The following is a 16,231-nucleotide window of genomic DNA, read 5'->3' on the forward strand; positions in this document are numbered from 1 at the left end:
CCATGAGAGCAGACAGAAGCTAGGCCCATCCTATAAAGGAATAGCCAAGGCAAGGATCTTAAGCCCAAAGGGGAGCCTACACTCTACCACTATGAACTAACTGTGAACTATCGAGCGTCTGATAGTTGCTGAGCCTAGTAGCAGTGGACTGTGGCTCTGGACTAAAAGTCAGGGTCAGGAGTTGCAGAGCTCAGACCAGGGTGGCAGTAATCAGACTTTGCCCTTTAGGCTACATTGGGATCATTGAAAGCTTGAAGGTGCCCAGTTTGTACTTGAGATCCTGAAATAACATAATATGCAATATCTTCAGAAAGCAGAACAATACCAGGCCAGACTTTCATTTTAGAAGTGTTACAGAGCTCAGCCTTAACATCAAGTCCAAGTCAGATAAGTAGGCTAGAAAAGTGGGCAAGCCAAAGAAGAATCACACAACATTGACCTTTTATGTTGGTAGAGATCTGCCAACATGTTTATGTTGGAGAGATCAAAACATCTATCTTCAATGCCTCAGAGAAAGACACAGCTTGGGTACAAACTCAACAGAATTTTTGGAAGAGATGAATAAAAAGTGTTTCTTTTTTTTTTAGGTTAAATTTTTATTTTTATAAATGAAATGAGGGGCAGCTAGGTGGCGCAGTGGATAAAGCATTGGCCCTGGATTCAGGAGGACCTGAGTTCAAATCCAACCTCAGACATGTGACACTAGCTGTGTGACCCTGAGCAAGTCACTTAAACCTCACTGCCCCACAAACAAAACAAAACAAAAACAAAAACAAAAAACAATCCCCAACTAACCAAATAAATAAATGAATAAATGCATGAATAAACAAACAAATAAATAAATAAATGAAATGAGTTCTTGAGAAAATTTTTTAAAGAGATCAGTGGAAGAAAAAATGGAAAGGGAATTAGCAGCTTAATACAAGAGATACAAAATCGTGCCCAAGCAATATACTTTCTGGAAAAAAGATCAACCAAATAGAAATCCAATGGAGAAATGAGCAAATGGGAACTCGTGAGATGGGGTGGAGGAGGTAGGTCATGTAAACAAGAATAAGGTTAAGATATTGTGAGGGTAGGGTGATTGAGGAAGTAACATTATATTGAAGTGTGAGAGTTGGGAGAGGGAGAAAGAAAAAACAGCAGGCATTTCTTAGATTTATGCAATGTACACTTGGTCCTTTGTTCCTCAAAGAAGACCATGACATCAGGGTGATGTCATAACTTGCAGGGAACTGGATTTTAAGTGAGGGAGGGCTGTGCATGGTCACAGAACCTCACTCTCTTTTCTCCCAAAGCTTTCAGGGTTCCAGTGGCAAGATATGTTAGCAGGATGACTTAGCTTTGTCCCCAGATATTTAAAGCAATTGGGGTAAGTGACTTGCCCAGGGTCACACAGCCAGTAGTGTTGAGGTGATATTTGAACTCAAGTCCTCCTGACTCAAGGGCCCAGTGCTTTATCTACTGCGCCACCTAGCTGCCCCTGGCTTTATGCAGGCTCCGGATGAGAGAGGACCAAGAAGCTCCTTCTCCAGTGACCTTCAGAAGTTTATTCTCCTTCTCTAAATGACAATAAGATCCATTGAGAGCCACACACTTTGAGGCCTCACCCTGGGTGGCTATATCTTTTGAACTCACCATAATTTCAGTCATATGGTGACAACACAAACAACAACAACAATAACAAACAAAGGTTCCTCTTTACCACTTAGTTACAGACCAGAACCAGTTACAGAATTACCTGTGAGTGCTCTGAAGTCCACAAAGAAATGTCACCTGATGAATTCTGTACAGGCTTACAAGGGATGAGACTCACTGGCCGGCCTCGCTGTTACAAGATTCTTTAACAGAGTGCAAGATTTGCATGAGAAAGATGAAAGCCTTCCCTCTCTGACTTAGTAGCACATTTCCTCATGCTAATATTTCTCAGCAACAAGGCAGACCTCAGACTGACCTATGATGTAGAAACATTTAGAATTGTTCAGTTTGGTAGACAAAAACGAAGTTGGGATGGGAATATGAAAAAACATTTCTATCACCATGAACCTGTAAAAGTAAAGTAGAGGGAGCTGGAACAGTTACCATGATGATCACACAGATCTTCCTTATTTCTCAGGTCAATATTGCTGCCCCTAACACAAGCTATGTCTCTGGCAATGGATTGTGCCTAGAAGTTATTCACTGCACAAAATTAACTTTTTGATGGTTTCTTTCTTGTCACAGGTGAATGACCCAACTCCTAAAGGGCAATTATGGAGAACAGATCAGAAGTGAGTGAGTTCTTCCTTGTAGGATTAACAGATGCCCCAGAGCTCCAGGTTCCTCTCTTCTTAATATTCACTGTCATCTACCTCATCACTCTGGTGGGGAACCTGGGCATGGTAGTCCTGATCTTCTTTGACTCCCATCTCCATACACCTATGTACTTTTTCCTCAGTAACCTGTCTCTGGTGGATTTTGGATATTCCCCAGCTATTACTTCCCAGGTGATGGCCATCTTCTTTATGGAGGACAAGGTCATCTCCTATGGTGGATGTGCTGCACAGGTTTTTCTTCTTGTGGCCTTTTTCCACTGTTGAAAGTTATCTCCTGGCTGCTATGGCCTATGATCGCCATGCAGCTGTGTGTAAGCCCCTCCATTATACACCAACCATGACATCTAGTGGTGTGTGTAGGTCTGGCCATTGGCTCCTATGTCTGTGGTTTTCTGAATTCCTCCATTCACACAAGAGACACTTTCAGCTTTGACTTTTTAGTTCTAATGTGGTCCATCACTTTTTTGTGATTTTCCAGCACTTGTGGCTCTCTCCCTGTTCTGAGACACACATCAGTGAACTGATTGTCTTCTTTGTTGTAGGATTCAATGTCTTTTTTTGCCATTATAGTCATCATTGATATCCTACTTATTCATCTTTATTGCCATCCTGAGGATGCGCTCAGCTGGAGGGCCGGAAGAAAGCCTTCTCCACCTGTGCTTCCCACCTCACAGCAGTGTCCATATTCTATGGGACAAGTCATCTTCATGTACTTACAACCTAGTTCTAGTCATTTCAGGGACACTGACAAGGTAGTGTCTGGCTTCTACACTATAGTCATACCCATGTTGAACCCTCTGGTCTAGAGCCTAAGGAATAAGATGTCAATGCGTGCTTCATTAAAATTCTCAGGGTGCAAAGTCCTCATTAGGTATATCCTTGTGATTAAGGGCAAACGTAATACATATTTTCTCCTCACATGCTTCCTAGTTCACACACTCTCCAAGCCTACACCCTCTTTATCATCCATCAAATGGGCAGATTGGATTCTCCTTTTTCTTTCTAAAACCTGGAAACATCTATCACAGAAGGTTTCCACTACTGAATCACTGATATACGTTGTATAGTGTAATGACTGGAATGACACCACCTGCTGGAGACTTACTGTAGAAAAGCTCCTCCATGAGGTGAAGGGTCTCTGAGGGCAAGACCATGCATCTTTTCTTTGGTGCAGGAAGTGATGTTTGCTTGTGGGAGGAATAGGGGGGAGCCTGGTGCCTTGACTCTCTCTTGTCCTGAGGACTCTGGTGGAGAAGGGAGCTAGAAATGTGCTCTCCCTTTAATAGATAGATGAATGTAGGCCTTTCTCTCTCTCTTTACCCAAATTCTTATTCTCCTTAATAAATGCTTTAAAAATCTAACTCTTGCTAAAGCTTATAATTTATTGGTGACCACTCATGAAGATATTTTAGACAGACTAGCTAGAATTTTAGCCCTTACAATAGGATTTGGGGGAATATGAACTAGTTATTTCAATTCTAGCTCACACTCCATGACACTTTCTGAAGTTCAGAAAATTTCACTTGAATTTATAAAGGACTTTAGCATTTTCTCATTGCTGTTGAACAGAGCATGATGTCAAGACTGAAGGAAACCTTTGTGTTTATTTCATTTGCTCACTGGATTACTTGGCAGCCTGAGTAATTATTAAATGAGTTGGGGAATATAATCCCCTGAATGATCTCTCTTGGTTATGAGAAAAGTGCTACAGAAAAGTTAATTTACTATTCTCCTCAAGCTGAATTTTTGTCTGCAATTGTATTTATTTCACATGAGGTGCTTCCAGTGCAACATTTTTCCTTTATATGTAGACAGATTTACCACTTCTTTATAACCTATATAGAAGACTGCTGGTCAGTGAAATTATGATCACACAGATAGCCCAAATCAAGAATCATCTTATGTCTCCTCACTACAAGGTCACCCTTTGCCATTGGGTCATGCTGTTATCAACGTGTTTTATTTTAGACAGTTGAAATAAATGTTCTAATGGATCTGGTAATCCTGTAGAAATAAGGCCACAGCAAAGAACGGAAATTGAGGGAATGCCATCAATCAGGAAACGGCTTGAACAAGTATGTACTTATGAGATGGTGATAGAATATTCTTTTGCCTATTAGAAATGACCAGCTTGCTTTTAGAAATACCTGGAAAGACTTACATGAATGAACTAATGCAAAGTGAAATGAAAACTAGAAGAATGAGGAGAACATTGTACACAGTAGCAGCAATATTGTACAATGGTGACAGCTGTGAATGACTTAGCTATTTTCAGAATGTAGTGATCCGAGACAATTAATAAAGGATTTATGGTGAAAAATGCTAACCACCTCCAGAGGAAAAAAACCCTGATGAAGTCTGAATGCAAATTGAAGCACACTTTTTAAAACTTAATCTTGGTTTTTTAAATATGTTTTTCTTTTGCAAACATGGCTAATATGAAATGTTTACAGGACTACACATGTATAATATATAGTATATTGTTTGAATTCTGTAAGGAGGAGACAGTGGAGAAAGGAAGGGGAGAGAATTTGGAGCTCAAATTTTAAAAGAATAAACGTTAAAAAATTTTTGTTTACTTGTAATTGAGGAAAAAAAGTAAAAAATAAGTAAGGCCACAGGCCTTTTCTGAGGGTTTTCTATTCTTTTGTTTCTATTAACAAGAAGTAAGAATCATCTCATTTGTATTGAGATCTTTCCTCATGTTCTTTGATGCTTATTTGTAAACCTAACTGAAGAACTGAAGAAGAGACAACAGCCCTTTCTCACCACAACATGATTGGAACCACACTTTATAACTGATTCCATCTCCATTATCTCCTCTGCATTGCAAAGGGGACTCTTGTTCATGTACTGGCCAGACTAGATGGCTTCTTAGCTGCCTTCTATCTCTGAGTGCCTGATTCTGGTAGTTTAATGTTTCAACTTACCTGTTTACAAAAAGCTACAGAAGCCAATAAATAGCTTGAATGGCTTAGCCTGGGAAACAGTAAACTTGAATTGCTCCTTCATCTCAGCAGAATCCAGCCTGAGAGCTGCTAGAATGGAAAGTCATTGGTCTTAGAATTAACTCACCAAGTACTCCAAGATATAATGGGGGGGGCATCTAGGTGGCACAGGGGATAAGGCACGCGGCCCTGCATTCAGGAGAACCTGAGTTCAAATTTGCCTCAGACACTTGACACTTACTAGCTGTGTGACCCTGGGCAAGTCACTTAACCCCCATTGCCCTGCAAAAGAAAAAAAAAAAGAACAAGAAAGATATAATGACATTGTTTCTAACAAGGTCAAAGGCTCTCCTTTAGGCTTGGATGGTTGAATTAGATAAGGCCTGGAGAAGTGCATTGAGGCAGGATTGAGGAAGGGTGCTACTTCCTCATCTTCCACCCAGTACACAACTAGCTTATTTGGAGAATGGCTAGATGACAGCTAGGGGGTGTAGTGAATAAAGCACTGGGCTGGAGTCACAGGGAGTCCTGAGTTCAAATCTAGCCTCAGATACTAGCTACATGACTCTGCTATCCCTTAACCCCTATCTATCTAAGTTTGTTAAAATAGAGAAAATAACATCTACTTCCCAGGGTGTTGTGAAGATCAAATAACATAACATTATAAAAGCCTTTAGGACAGTTTCTGGCACATAGTGAGCACTTAATAAATTCCTTTCACTGCTTCCTTATATTGAACTTGCGTGGGAAACACTTTCACATTCTATCATTTTAAAATACATTTTATATGAGTTTACAAGCATTAATAACCAAGAACATTCAATATACAAAGGATGGATTAAAAATTGCACAGGAATTTATTATTATTATTTTATTTGAATTATTATTAATATTAATTAATATTATGTACAACTTTTAAGTATTTATTACTTTTGACCAATAGTGAAATTGTACTGCTTTCTGTGTACTCATTTTAAAATTCATTCTATTCTTTTCTTTGTATTTTAGTGATTCATTGTTCTCTTATTTCTTTTTTTTATCACTGAGATTTCATCACTGAAGAACTCATTAAACCCCTTTATTGTCAGCCCCTTCCCCTTGAAAGCAGACGTACTTTTCAGTGTGACCAAATGAATTCAAGCTACATTATAAGAAGCCACTCTGCCTGAGGCCTAAGGGCCTATTTTCCTCACCTGCCTTTTTTCCTGTTGTCCACCTAGTGCCTCCATAGGTCTCTGCCTAGTGAGCTCCAAAAAGCTAATGGTTTAGTTTCTTGACTCTCTTCTGAGAGCAATCATTTCTTATGAGTACCATGGAGAAGTTCCTCTCAACAACTGCTGAGAACATCCATGACTTACCTTGGCAAGAGTTGTATGAGTCCCCCATAGACCCTGGGGTGTTTTTACACGTTTTTCACAGGAGCAGAATGAGGATCTTCAGAGGTCCTCAGAGGAGTCTTTGTCCCCCGAGGACACTGATGTTCCCATGGCTTATAAAACTCTACTCTCAGGTCTTGGCCACAAGCCACAGAAAACCTTTTCTGACTCCATTTGTACTATTGTGCATGGGACAAGCTTGAAGCAAGGTCATCACCCATTATTCACTTGTTAATTTATTCAGAAACAGCTCTCCTTTGCTTTAGTTCTCTACTTACCTCACTGACACCAATATCCATGCAACATCAGTGACTGAGGACAACAGCCATAGCCTGGAGAACTCTGTGTATTTGGTGCAGACACTGAGAAAGTTTCTCCAATAAAACCTCTTCCTACTCTTCTCTGATTTAGGCTTCTAATTGAAGACCTTCAAGTGTATGTACTTGGTTAATCTTCCCCCTTGGAGTCTTGTCACCAAACTAAAGAACTCAGGTAGGTCTCATAGGGCAGCTACGTGGCACAGTGGATAGAGTATCAGGCTTGGAGTCAGGAAGACTATCTTCCTGGGTTTAAATTTGCCTCAGATACTTACTAGCTTTATGACCCTGGGCAAGTTTACTTAGCCTTAGATTTGCCTCAATTCTCCATCTATAAAATGAGCTGAAAATAGCAAATCACTCCAATATCATTATGAAGAAAACCCCAGATGGGTCCATGAAGAGTTGGGCATTACTGAAACAACTGAACAACAACAACAAGGTCTCATACATTAGAGCATTAGTGACAAGACATACTCAGATCTATAATAGAACTGTCATGTGAAAAAGCAAAAGAATATCCAAGGAAAGGGGAGACACAGGGTTCCAAATCACAGGTTTAGGAAGCACCATCTTTATAGCATTCCATGAGCTTATATTTTAAAAGAGAATCATCATCATCATTTATTTTACAATGTGAAGTTATAAAGCAATTTACATTATTTTAAATTCATTTGATCCTCCCAACAGACCGTGTGAGGCAAGAGATATTATTGACCTTATTTTAAAGATGAGAAAACTGGGGCAGCTAGGTGGTGCAGTGGATAGAGCACGGGCCTGGAGTCAGGAGTACCATGAGTTCAAATCTGGCTAGGACACTTAACACTTACTAGCTGTGTGACCCTGGGCAAGTCCATTAACCCCAATTGCCTCACTAAAAAAAAAAAAAAGATGAGAAAACTGAGGATGAAAGAGGTTAAGTGAATTGGCCTGGATCATGTAGATTGTAATGGCCTAGAGTAGGATTTTGAATACCAGGTCTTCCTAACTCCATATCCTTTGTTCTATCCACTTTGCTGCTGAGTCTTCATTTACATTAAGTTGAGGAAAAAATCCTTTGGGAGAACAGGCAGTTTTACAGATGAGGAAATGGAGAGCCTGAGAGAAAATAAATATTTCGTTATGTTTGTTACACATGTAGTAAATTGGAAAAAAAAAAACCCATAATTGGAACCCAGGTCTTCTCACCATGATTTGGATGGTCTCACTATTCCACCACTAGCCACTTGTTCATAGACTTGTTATTTCTCTATGTATTTCATTTAAAATATTATATTTATCTCATTACAAGGAAAAAATTTACATTAAAAACATTTTGAGTTACAGATTCTCTCCCTACCTCCTCCCATCCTCTCCTCCCCTACTGAGAAGGCAAACAATTTGAAATAGTTCATACAGTGCAGTCATGCAAAACATATTCGCAACATTAATCATGATTGTTTAGCTTGATATTTACTTATTTTTAATGTTTAACTTTCCCAATTACATGTAAAACAATTTTAGAATTCAGTTGTTAAAGTTTTGAGTTCCAAATTCTACCCCTCCTTCCCTTCCCTTTCCCCTCACTAAGATGGTAAGCAATCTGATATAGGTTATACATGTCTAATCATGTAAAATATTTTTATATCAGTCATTTTGTGCAAGAAAGCTCAAACAAAATAAAAAAAGAAGGAAAGCAAAAAAGTACTATACTTCAGTCTGTATTTAGATGCCATTGTTCCTTTCTCTGGATGAGGATAGCATTATTATTATTATTATTATTTTTACTTTGGGATTGTCTTGGATCATTGTATTGATGAGAATGGCTAAGTCATTCACAGTTCATCATACAATCTTGCTGTTATTGTGTATAATATCCTTCTGGTTCTGCTCATTTTACTTTGCAACAGTACATGTAAGTCTTTCCAGGTTTTTTCTGAAAGCATCCTGCTCATCATTTCTTATATCACAATAATATTCCCTTATAATAATATACCACAGCTTGTTCAGCTATTCTTCAATTGATCAACATTTCTTTAATTTCCAATTCTTAGCCATCAAAAAAAGAGCTACTATAAGTATTTTTGTACCAATAAATTATTTTCCCTTTTAAAAAATCTTTTGGGGGCAGCTAGGTGGCACAGAGGATAAAGCACTGGCCCTAGATTCAGGAGGACCTGAGTTCAAATACGGCCTCAGACATTTGACACTTACTAGCTGTGTGACCCTGGGCAAGTCACTTAACCCCCATTGCCTGCAAAAAAGATTAAAAATCTCTTGGGAAACAGAACTAGTAGTGGTATGGCCAGATAAAAGGGTATGGAGTTTTATGGCCCTTTGGGCATAGTTCCAAATTACTTGCCCATATCCCCTCCAATATTTATCATTTTCCCTTTCTGTAATATCAACCAATCTGATAGGTGTGAGCTGATATGTCAGAGTTGTTTTAATTTGCATTTCTCAAACCAGTAGTAATTTAGAACATTTTTATATGACTATAGATATCTTTGGTTTCTTTTTCTTTTTTTGTTTGTTTGTTTTTGCAGAGCAATGAGGGTTAAGTGACTTGCCCAGAATCACACATCTAGTAAGTGTCAAGTGTCTGAGTCTGGATTTGAACTCAGGTCCTTCTGAATCCAGAGCTGGTGCTTTATCCACTGTACTATCTAGCTGCCCCTGGTTTCTTTTTCTGAAAACTGCCTGTTCATATCCTTTGACCATTTATCAATTGGAGAATGACTTTTATTTTTATAAATTTAACTCAATTCTCTATGTATTTGAGAAAGGAGGCCTTTACCATTCTTTATTTGAAAGCACTTTATCAAGAACTATATACCATGGATTTCAAAATTTTCAACAAACTTCTCTAGCTATTACAAAAGATGATATTTCAATAAAAAGATGATATTTCAGCTTTATGGTTAGAAATACTCCCGAAATAATTTTACAAATTAAATAGTTGTAAAAACATGGATCACGGTATACAGTTTTTCATGTTGCAAAGACCTTTTCTCCTCCCTTATTTTATAGGTGAGTAACTGAGGCCCTGGGAGGATGGGTGACTTGCCTAATGTCAAAGAGTCATTGCAGAAGCAGTGTAGAAGCCTGTTCTGCAGTGTAGAAGTCTTCCCTCCATACCTTAAAAATGATAAAATTTGGAACCAGAACTTGGTTCAAATCCTGGATTTGACATGCAGATCTTGGAAAAGTCCCTTAACTTTTCTAGGCTTCAATTTTGTCAGTAAAAAGAAGGGATTGACCTCAATGGTCTATCATGTCCCACCTAATTCAAAATCAATGAATCTATGAAAATTCTTCTGTAAATTCTTTACTTTTGTTACTATTTGCTGGATTTCCCTATTGCATACTTTGTGTGTGTGTTTAATTTAATTCATTAAATTAATTAAATTCAACAAGAGTTTATTAAATGTTCACTCTGTTCTGGGCATTGTGCTAAGCTCTAAGGGTATATAAACAGTCGAATAATCAACAGTTGTTCCTGCCCTCGAGACACTTACACCTTACACAGTAAGAAATTGTCTACAAAGATAAATCAATATACATACATTCAAAGCCAATAAAACATTCAAGTGAAGGTTACTAACACTCAGGGAGAATAGGAATGATTTTTAATGTAAGACTTGACACTGTTAAGACAAGTAGGGATGTGCAGAGGAAGTATTGAGGAGACTGAACATTTGGCACATGAAGGACAGCTTTTGCAAAGGTATATAGATCAGAGATGAGAGATCATGGATAGAGAAATGGAAGTAGATTTAGTGTGCCTAATTCTGGAGATATATGGAGAGATAATGTGAAATCAATTTGGAAAGAGAGGTTTTAGACAGATGGCAAAAATCTTTGAGTGCCAAATAGTGAAATAGTTTTTAGTCTTAGAAGCCCTGGGGATCCACTGAAGATTCTTGAGCATCAAAGTGCCAAGGAATAGCTGTGGTTTAGGAATATTAATTTAACAATTATATGAAAGATCTGTTGGTGAGGAGAGAAAATTTCAGTAAGGAGACCAATTAGAATTCTGTTTAAGTATTCTGTGAAAGAGGTAATAGGAGCCTGACCTAGAGTTGTAGTTTTATGACTAGAGATAGGTGGGTGCAAGAGATTTTGTGGAAGTAAAATTGATGATTCTTCTTATTGTTTGTCCTTTGTTCTTGAAGAGGACCATAACATTTGGGTGATGTCATGACTTGCACCGAATTGGATTTAAGTGAGGGAGGGCTATGCAAGGTCACCAAGCTTACTGTGTCCTCCAGAGTCATCTGGGTCCAGTGGCAAGATATATGCCAGGATGATTGGTGATGGCCCTGGATATTTAAAGCAATTGTGGTTAAGTGACTTGCCCAGGCTCAAATAGCTAGTAAGTGTCTAAGGTGAAATTTAAATGCAGGTCCTCCCTACTTCAGGGTCAGTCCTCTATCCACTGCACCACCTAGCAACTTTTAAAATGTAGTCGTTGACATAAATTCAAGATTTGATGATGACTTTAAGTCTGTGACTGGGTTGCTGGGAAAATGGTGGTACCCTCTTAGTGATTCTATCTGCCAGTTCTTTCAGAATACAAAAATATAGATCATTGGGGCCAGCTGACTTGGATTCATCAAGGGCAGCCAAATGATCCCTTAAAATTTGGTTCCTTATTTTTGATCTCAACTATCTTGATAGAAATTTTGTTTTTTATAATTTCCAATATAAAATTTCCTTTGAAGAAAAAAGAAAGAAAATAGAAATGGAGAAGCTCTGCTTTCTCTGTTGTCATTTATCATCTCCCCAAATACACCAAACAAATGGTTTTGTACCTTTTTATCATCTGTTTTCTTTAAATATAATTTTAAAAGGTTTTTTTTGTTCTTGTCTTCCTTTGCCAGTTTCAATTCATTTGAGTCTTAGCATTCTTGATGTGACTCTTATATAACCATACCCAACTCTTTCTGCATTGTCTGTTTTGTTAAATGACATTTCTTCTCTATCTTGTATATTTCTGCTTAAAAATCCAAGTATGTGCCCAGTGTATTAATCACATTTTTCTTCCTTAGTTAAACATTTTCCTTCTGTTTCTTCAGATAGCTCTTATCCTTTCTGGGATGACTTCTTCTAAAGCATTTTAGTTAATGGAATCCCACCTATATTTGCTTTGAACCAACTGAAATCAGTTTCTAAAAAAACTAGAAAATATATCAGATTATGCTTATCTTTTTCTTCTCCTTAGTCAAAATTTCTATTATCCAGTGATCCTTTCCCTGAAGGTTCCCATAATTTCCATACCAGGAACAAATTCTTCTCTATTAGTGAGTGAGAATCAGATCCAGAATAAAATTTCTTCTTATTTGTTCCTACATTTTTTTAAGGATGAAATATCCCTATGATAAATTAAGATGCCATGAGATGATCTGCCTTTGGAAGAGGACTCCAGCAGATGTGTGGATAATTGAAGCCCCTAATATCACTATATCATAGCTCTGGGTCAGGCTTATGGTCTATTTTCCCCTTCTCATAAGTAAATCAATTCTAATTCTCCCTTCTTTGTATTTCACTCAAAATTTCTATTATATCTCACACTGCTCTATTTCCTAAGACTGCACATATTGACATAGGAACCATCTGCAAAGAAATGAAAATTGAACTCATGGAAACTGATACATTATCAAAAGAGAGCTCATAAAAAGGGAAGAGTAAATCACTAAAGACAGAGCCCATGCTTAGGGGATGTGTGATAGAGAATTATACAGATAAAGAGAATGAGGAGTGATAATATACTCTAGGTATGAGAACTAGAAGAGAATAGTATCAGAAAAACCCAGTGAGAAGGGACTATCAAGGGCTAAAGTGTGGTCTTGGTATCAAATGCTGAAGAAAGATCCAGTAGAATGACGATTTGCCAAAAATCCCCAAACCATTGGATTTGGCAGATAAGAGATTTTTTGTAACCTTGGAGAAAGAACTTTTTTGGGGTGTTAAGTCAGAAGGCAGAACATAAAGGGTTGAGGCTTCAATGATTAGTGAGGAGACTGAGTAAAGGGGAGTAGATGTTCTTTTCTAGGAATTTCTCAGTGGAAAAAAGGGAATTAATAGGGCAATAGTTTCAGTAGATGGCAGAGAAGATTTTTTTTAAAGGATAGATGAGTTGGTATTATTAAAAACAGCAGGGAAGGAGAAAGTTAATAAGGAGAGAATGAAAATAAAGAGATTGAAAGATTGAAGGGTTAAATTCTCAGAGCCATCAAGGTGCCCCAGTTGGATAAAGAGCTAAGCCCAAAGCTAGGAAGACCTTAGTTCAAATTTGGCCTCAGACACTTAACTTGGTGTGTGACATTGGACATGTCATTTAACTTTTGTTGTCACAGTTTGTTTCTCTAGAAAATGAGGATAATAGAAGCACTCAAATCCAGCAATACTGTTAGGATAAAATGAGGTAACATTTGTAAAGCACTTTGCAAATCTTAAAGTGCTATATGAATGATGTGATGATGATGATGGTTATTTAAGATGAAGAGCATAATTGGAGAGGTTAATGTAGGCAAGGAGAAGACCCATCTTTTTCTCTGAAATAAAAGAAAAAGAGGAGAGAATGGGGAATAACAGAGAGCTTGGCAGCTCAAGGGGGATGGCATTTATTTCTGATAAGATGAAAGGGAAATGAAGTGGCATAGTAGGTCATACAAGACACAAGTTTTTGAGAATAGTTTACATTGGAAAGCGGGATAGTGGGTGATTTAGTGAAGAATTGATTTCTTTATCCCAGTGAAGATTCAAGTGAGACAAAATAAGAAGTTTGTAGTGAAGCCAGTCAGCACAATTATGGGACTTATTGAGCATCACATTAGTGGGACAAGAAAAAGTAGACGTTACATATAACATAGAATTTGCATGACTGATGAAAGGACAAGGGGGAAAGGGATCCTTCCACTTAGTTGAGGGAGTTTGGTTGAACCAGTTAATCACAAGGTCAATTATGTGAAGGAAAATAAGACTAGAGTGGAGGTAATGAACTTGGAAACAGGAAGGCACTTAGGAACTGGTAAGAATATTGGTAAGAAGTAAATCTGGGCTGAAAATGGGTGAAGCAGAATATGCAATGGAAAGACAGAATGTTGTGATCAAAGATAGAGATTCCACAGTTTTGCTTCAGAGAGTTGAAACAATTATGAATGAAGGTCATATAAAGGATAGGGTCATGTTCATGTGTGGCTGAGGTGGAATGAAGATGAAGGTCGCTATGGTAGAGGAGGTTAAGAAACTGTTCCAAAATGTAAACTCATTAATAAGCTTTAAAAGTATAATGGGGGGCAGCTAGATGGTGCAGTGGATAAAGCACTGGCCCTGGATTCAGGTGGACCTGAGTTCAAATCCAGCCTCAGACACTTGACACTTACTAGCTGTGTGACCCTGGGCAAGTCACTTAACCCGCATTGCACCTCAAAAAAAAAGTATAATGGGAATTTGGCTCTTACTCTGTGTGTTACAAAATCATAATTATAGAATTGGTATTATTATGTTAAGTTTAACCCACATAAAAAAAGCAATTTTTATATAATAGAAGTTCAGTTTCTTAATTAAAAAGATTCTATACATCTCACAACTTATTGATCACTAGCCATGATTTATTCTGCTATATGTTTTTCTCTTGACCCAGGCGATTCACAAAATCTTTAAAGATACGTATGGAGAATGGTTCAGAGGTGAGAGAGTTCATTCTTGTGGGATTAACAGATGTGCCAGAGCTCCAGATTCCCCTCTTCATAATGTTCACTGTCATCTACTTCATCACCCTGGTGGGGAACCTGGGAATGGTGGTGATTATCTCTTGGGATTCTCATCTCCACACGCCCATGTACTTTTTCCTCAGCAACCTCTCTTTGGTGGATTTTGGCTACTCTACAGCTATTACTCCTAAAGTCATGGCTGGGTTCCTCACAGGCAACAAAATCATCTCCTACAATGGATGTGCTGCACAAATGTTCTTCTTTGTGGCATTTGCCACTGTTGAAAGTTATCTCCTGGCTGCTATGGCTTATGATCGACATGCAGCTGTGTGTAAGCCCCTCCATTACACCACCACCATGACATCCAGTGTGTGTGTGGGTCTAGTCATTGGCTCCTATTTCTGTGGTTTTCTGAACTCTTCTATTCACACTGGAGACACTTTCAACCTCCACTTCTGCAGGTCCAATGTGGTTCCCCACTTTTTTTGTGATATTCCACCCCTCTTGGCTCTCTCCTGCTCTGACACACACATCAGTGAATTGGTGGTTTTCTTTGTTGTGGGATTCAATGTCTTTTTTGCCATTATAGTCATCTTGATATCTTATTTATTCATCTTTATTGCCATCCTGAGGATGCGCTCAGCTGAGGGTCGTCAGAAAGCCTTCTCCACTTGTGGTTCCCATCTCACAGCAGTGTCTATATTCTATGGGACAATTATCTTCATGTATTTGCAACCCAGTTCTAGTCACTCCATGGACACAGACAAAATGGCATCAGTGTTTTACACCATGATCATCCCCATGTTGAACCCTCTCATCTACAGCTTGAGGAACAAGGAAGTTAAGAGTGCTTTTAGGAAAGTTGTTGAGGGTACAAAGTCTTCATTAGGCTCTGATTTTTAATTAAGGAAGAACCTGATAGGCATTTTTGTTCCTCACTTTGATCTTCAAAGCATAACATCTCCATTTCTCATGCCCTAATTATCTCCCATGAATCAAGGGACCCAAATTTCTTCCTTTCCATCCTGAACATGGGGAGCATCTGCCTCTAATTGGCTTTCAACATTTGAGTGTCATCTGCCATTTTTATATTAATATTTCCTCACAACTCCAGTCATTAGTTGATGGTAGTTTTTGAAATTTAGAAAGGGTCATTGATCTTTTCAAAGGAGCTTTAAAAAAATTCTGATAACAGTAAGAGGTTGAATATGGTTTAATGGAATTGGGGCTCTTCTGAGTCTGGCCATTTACACTTGGTGTGACACTGGGCAAGTCACTGCTAACTGAATTAGGGATTGTCCATCCCTGCAATAATTAACTCAAAGGATTACTGAAGATTCTGTTAGAAAATAAAGCTATTTTCTCTCTGCAGTTGTGCATTTGGGGGATGGTGGTAGGGTTATGACTTGGGAGGGAGCAGGCATATAGAATTCCTAGTGGTATAACTTCCTCTATGGAAGCAGATTGGAAATTCCTGAGTAATTTATAATCTCATTTTTATTCATTATTTTGTTCAGATCTCAAGCCTTTTGTAAATGAATATAAAGATCTAATCAACTATATTGATTGCTATACAAA

General features: G+C 38.2%; 1 protein-coding gene and 1 pseudogene across 1 annotated transcript; both read left to right on the forward strand.

Moving 5' to 3' along the window:
- Nucleotides 1-2,252: 2,252 nt before the first annotated feature.
- On the forward strand, nucleotides 2,253-6,874 carry LOC122731829 (annotated as a pseudogene).
- A 7,725-nt stretch (nucleotides 6,875-14,599) lies between these two features.
- LOC122731346 (olfactory receptor 5B12-like) lies at nucleotides 14,600-15,556 on the forward strand. The gene has a single exon (XM_043971379.1). It carries the CDS (start codon nucleotides 14,612-14,614, stop codon nucleotides 15,554-15,556), a length of 945 nt encoding a protein of 314 aa, XP_043827314.1. The 5' UTR covers nucleotides 14,600-14,611.
- Nucleotides 15,557-16,231: the final 675 nt, after the last annotated feature.

Source organism: Dromiciops gliroides, chromosome 6 (assembly GCF_019393635.1).
Source record: "Dromiciops gliroides isolate mDroGli1 chromosome 6, mDroGli1.pri, whole genome shotgun sequence".
NCBI lineage: Eukaryota > Metazoa > Chordata > Mammalia > Microbiotheria > Microbiotheriidae > Dromiciops > Dromiciops gliroides.

Bases quoted from the DNA above. Each gene is read 5' to 3' on its own strand.
- LOC122731346 (XM_043971379.1), top strand. From the start codon at position 14,612: ATGGAGAATGGTTCAGAGGTGAGAGAGTTCATTCTTGTGGGATTAACA.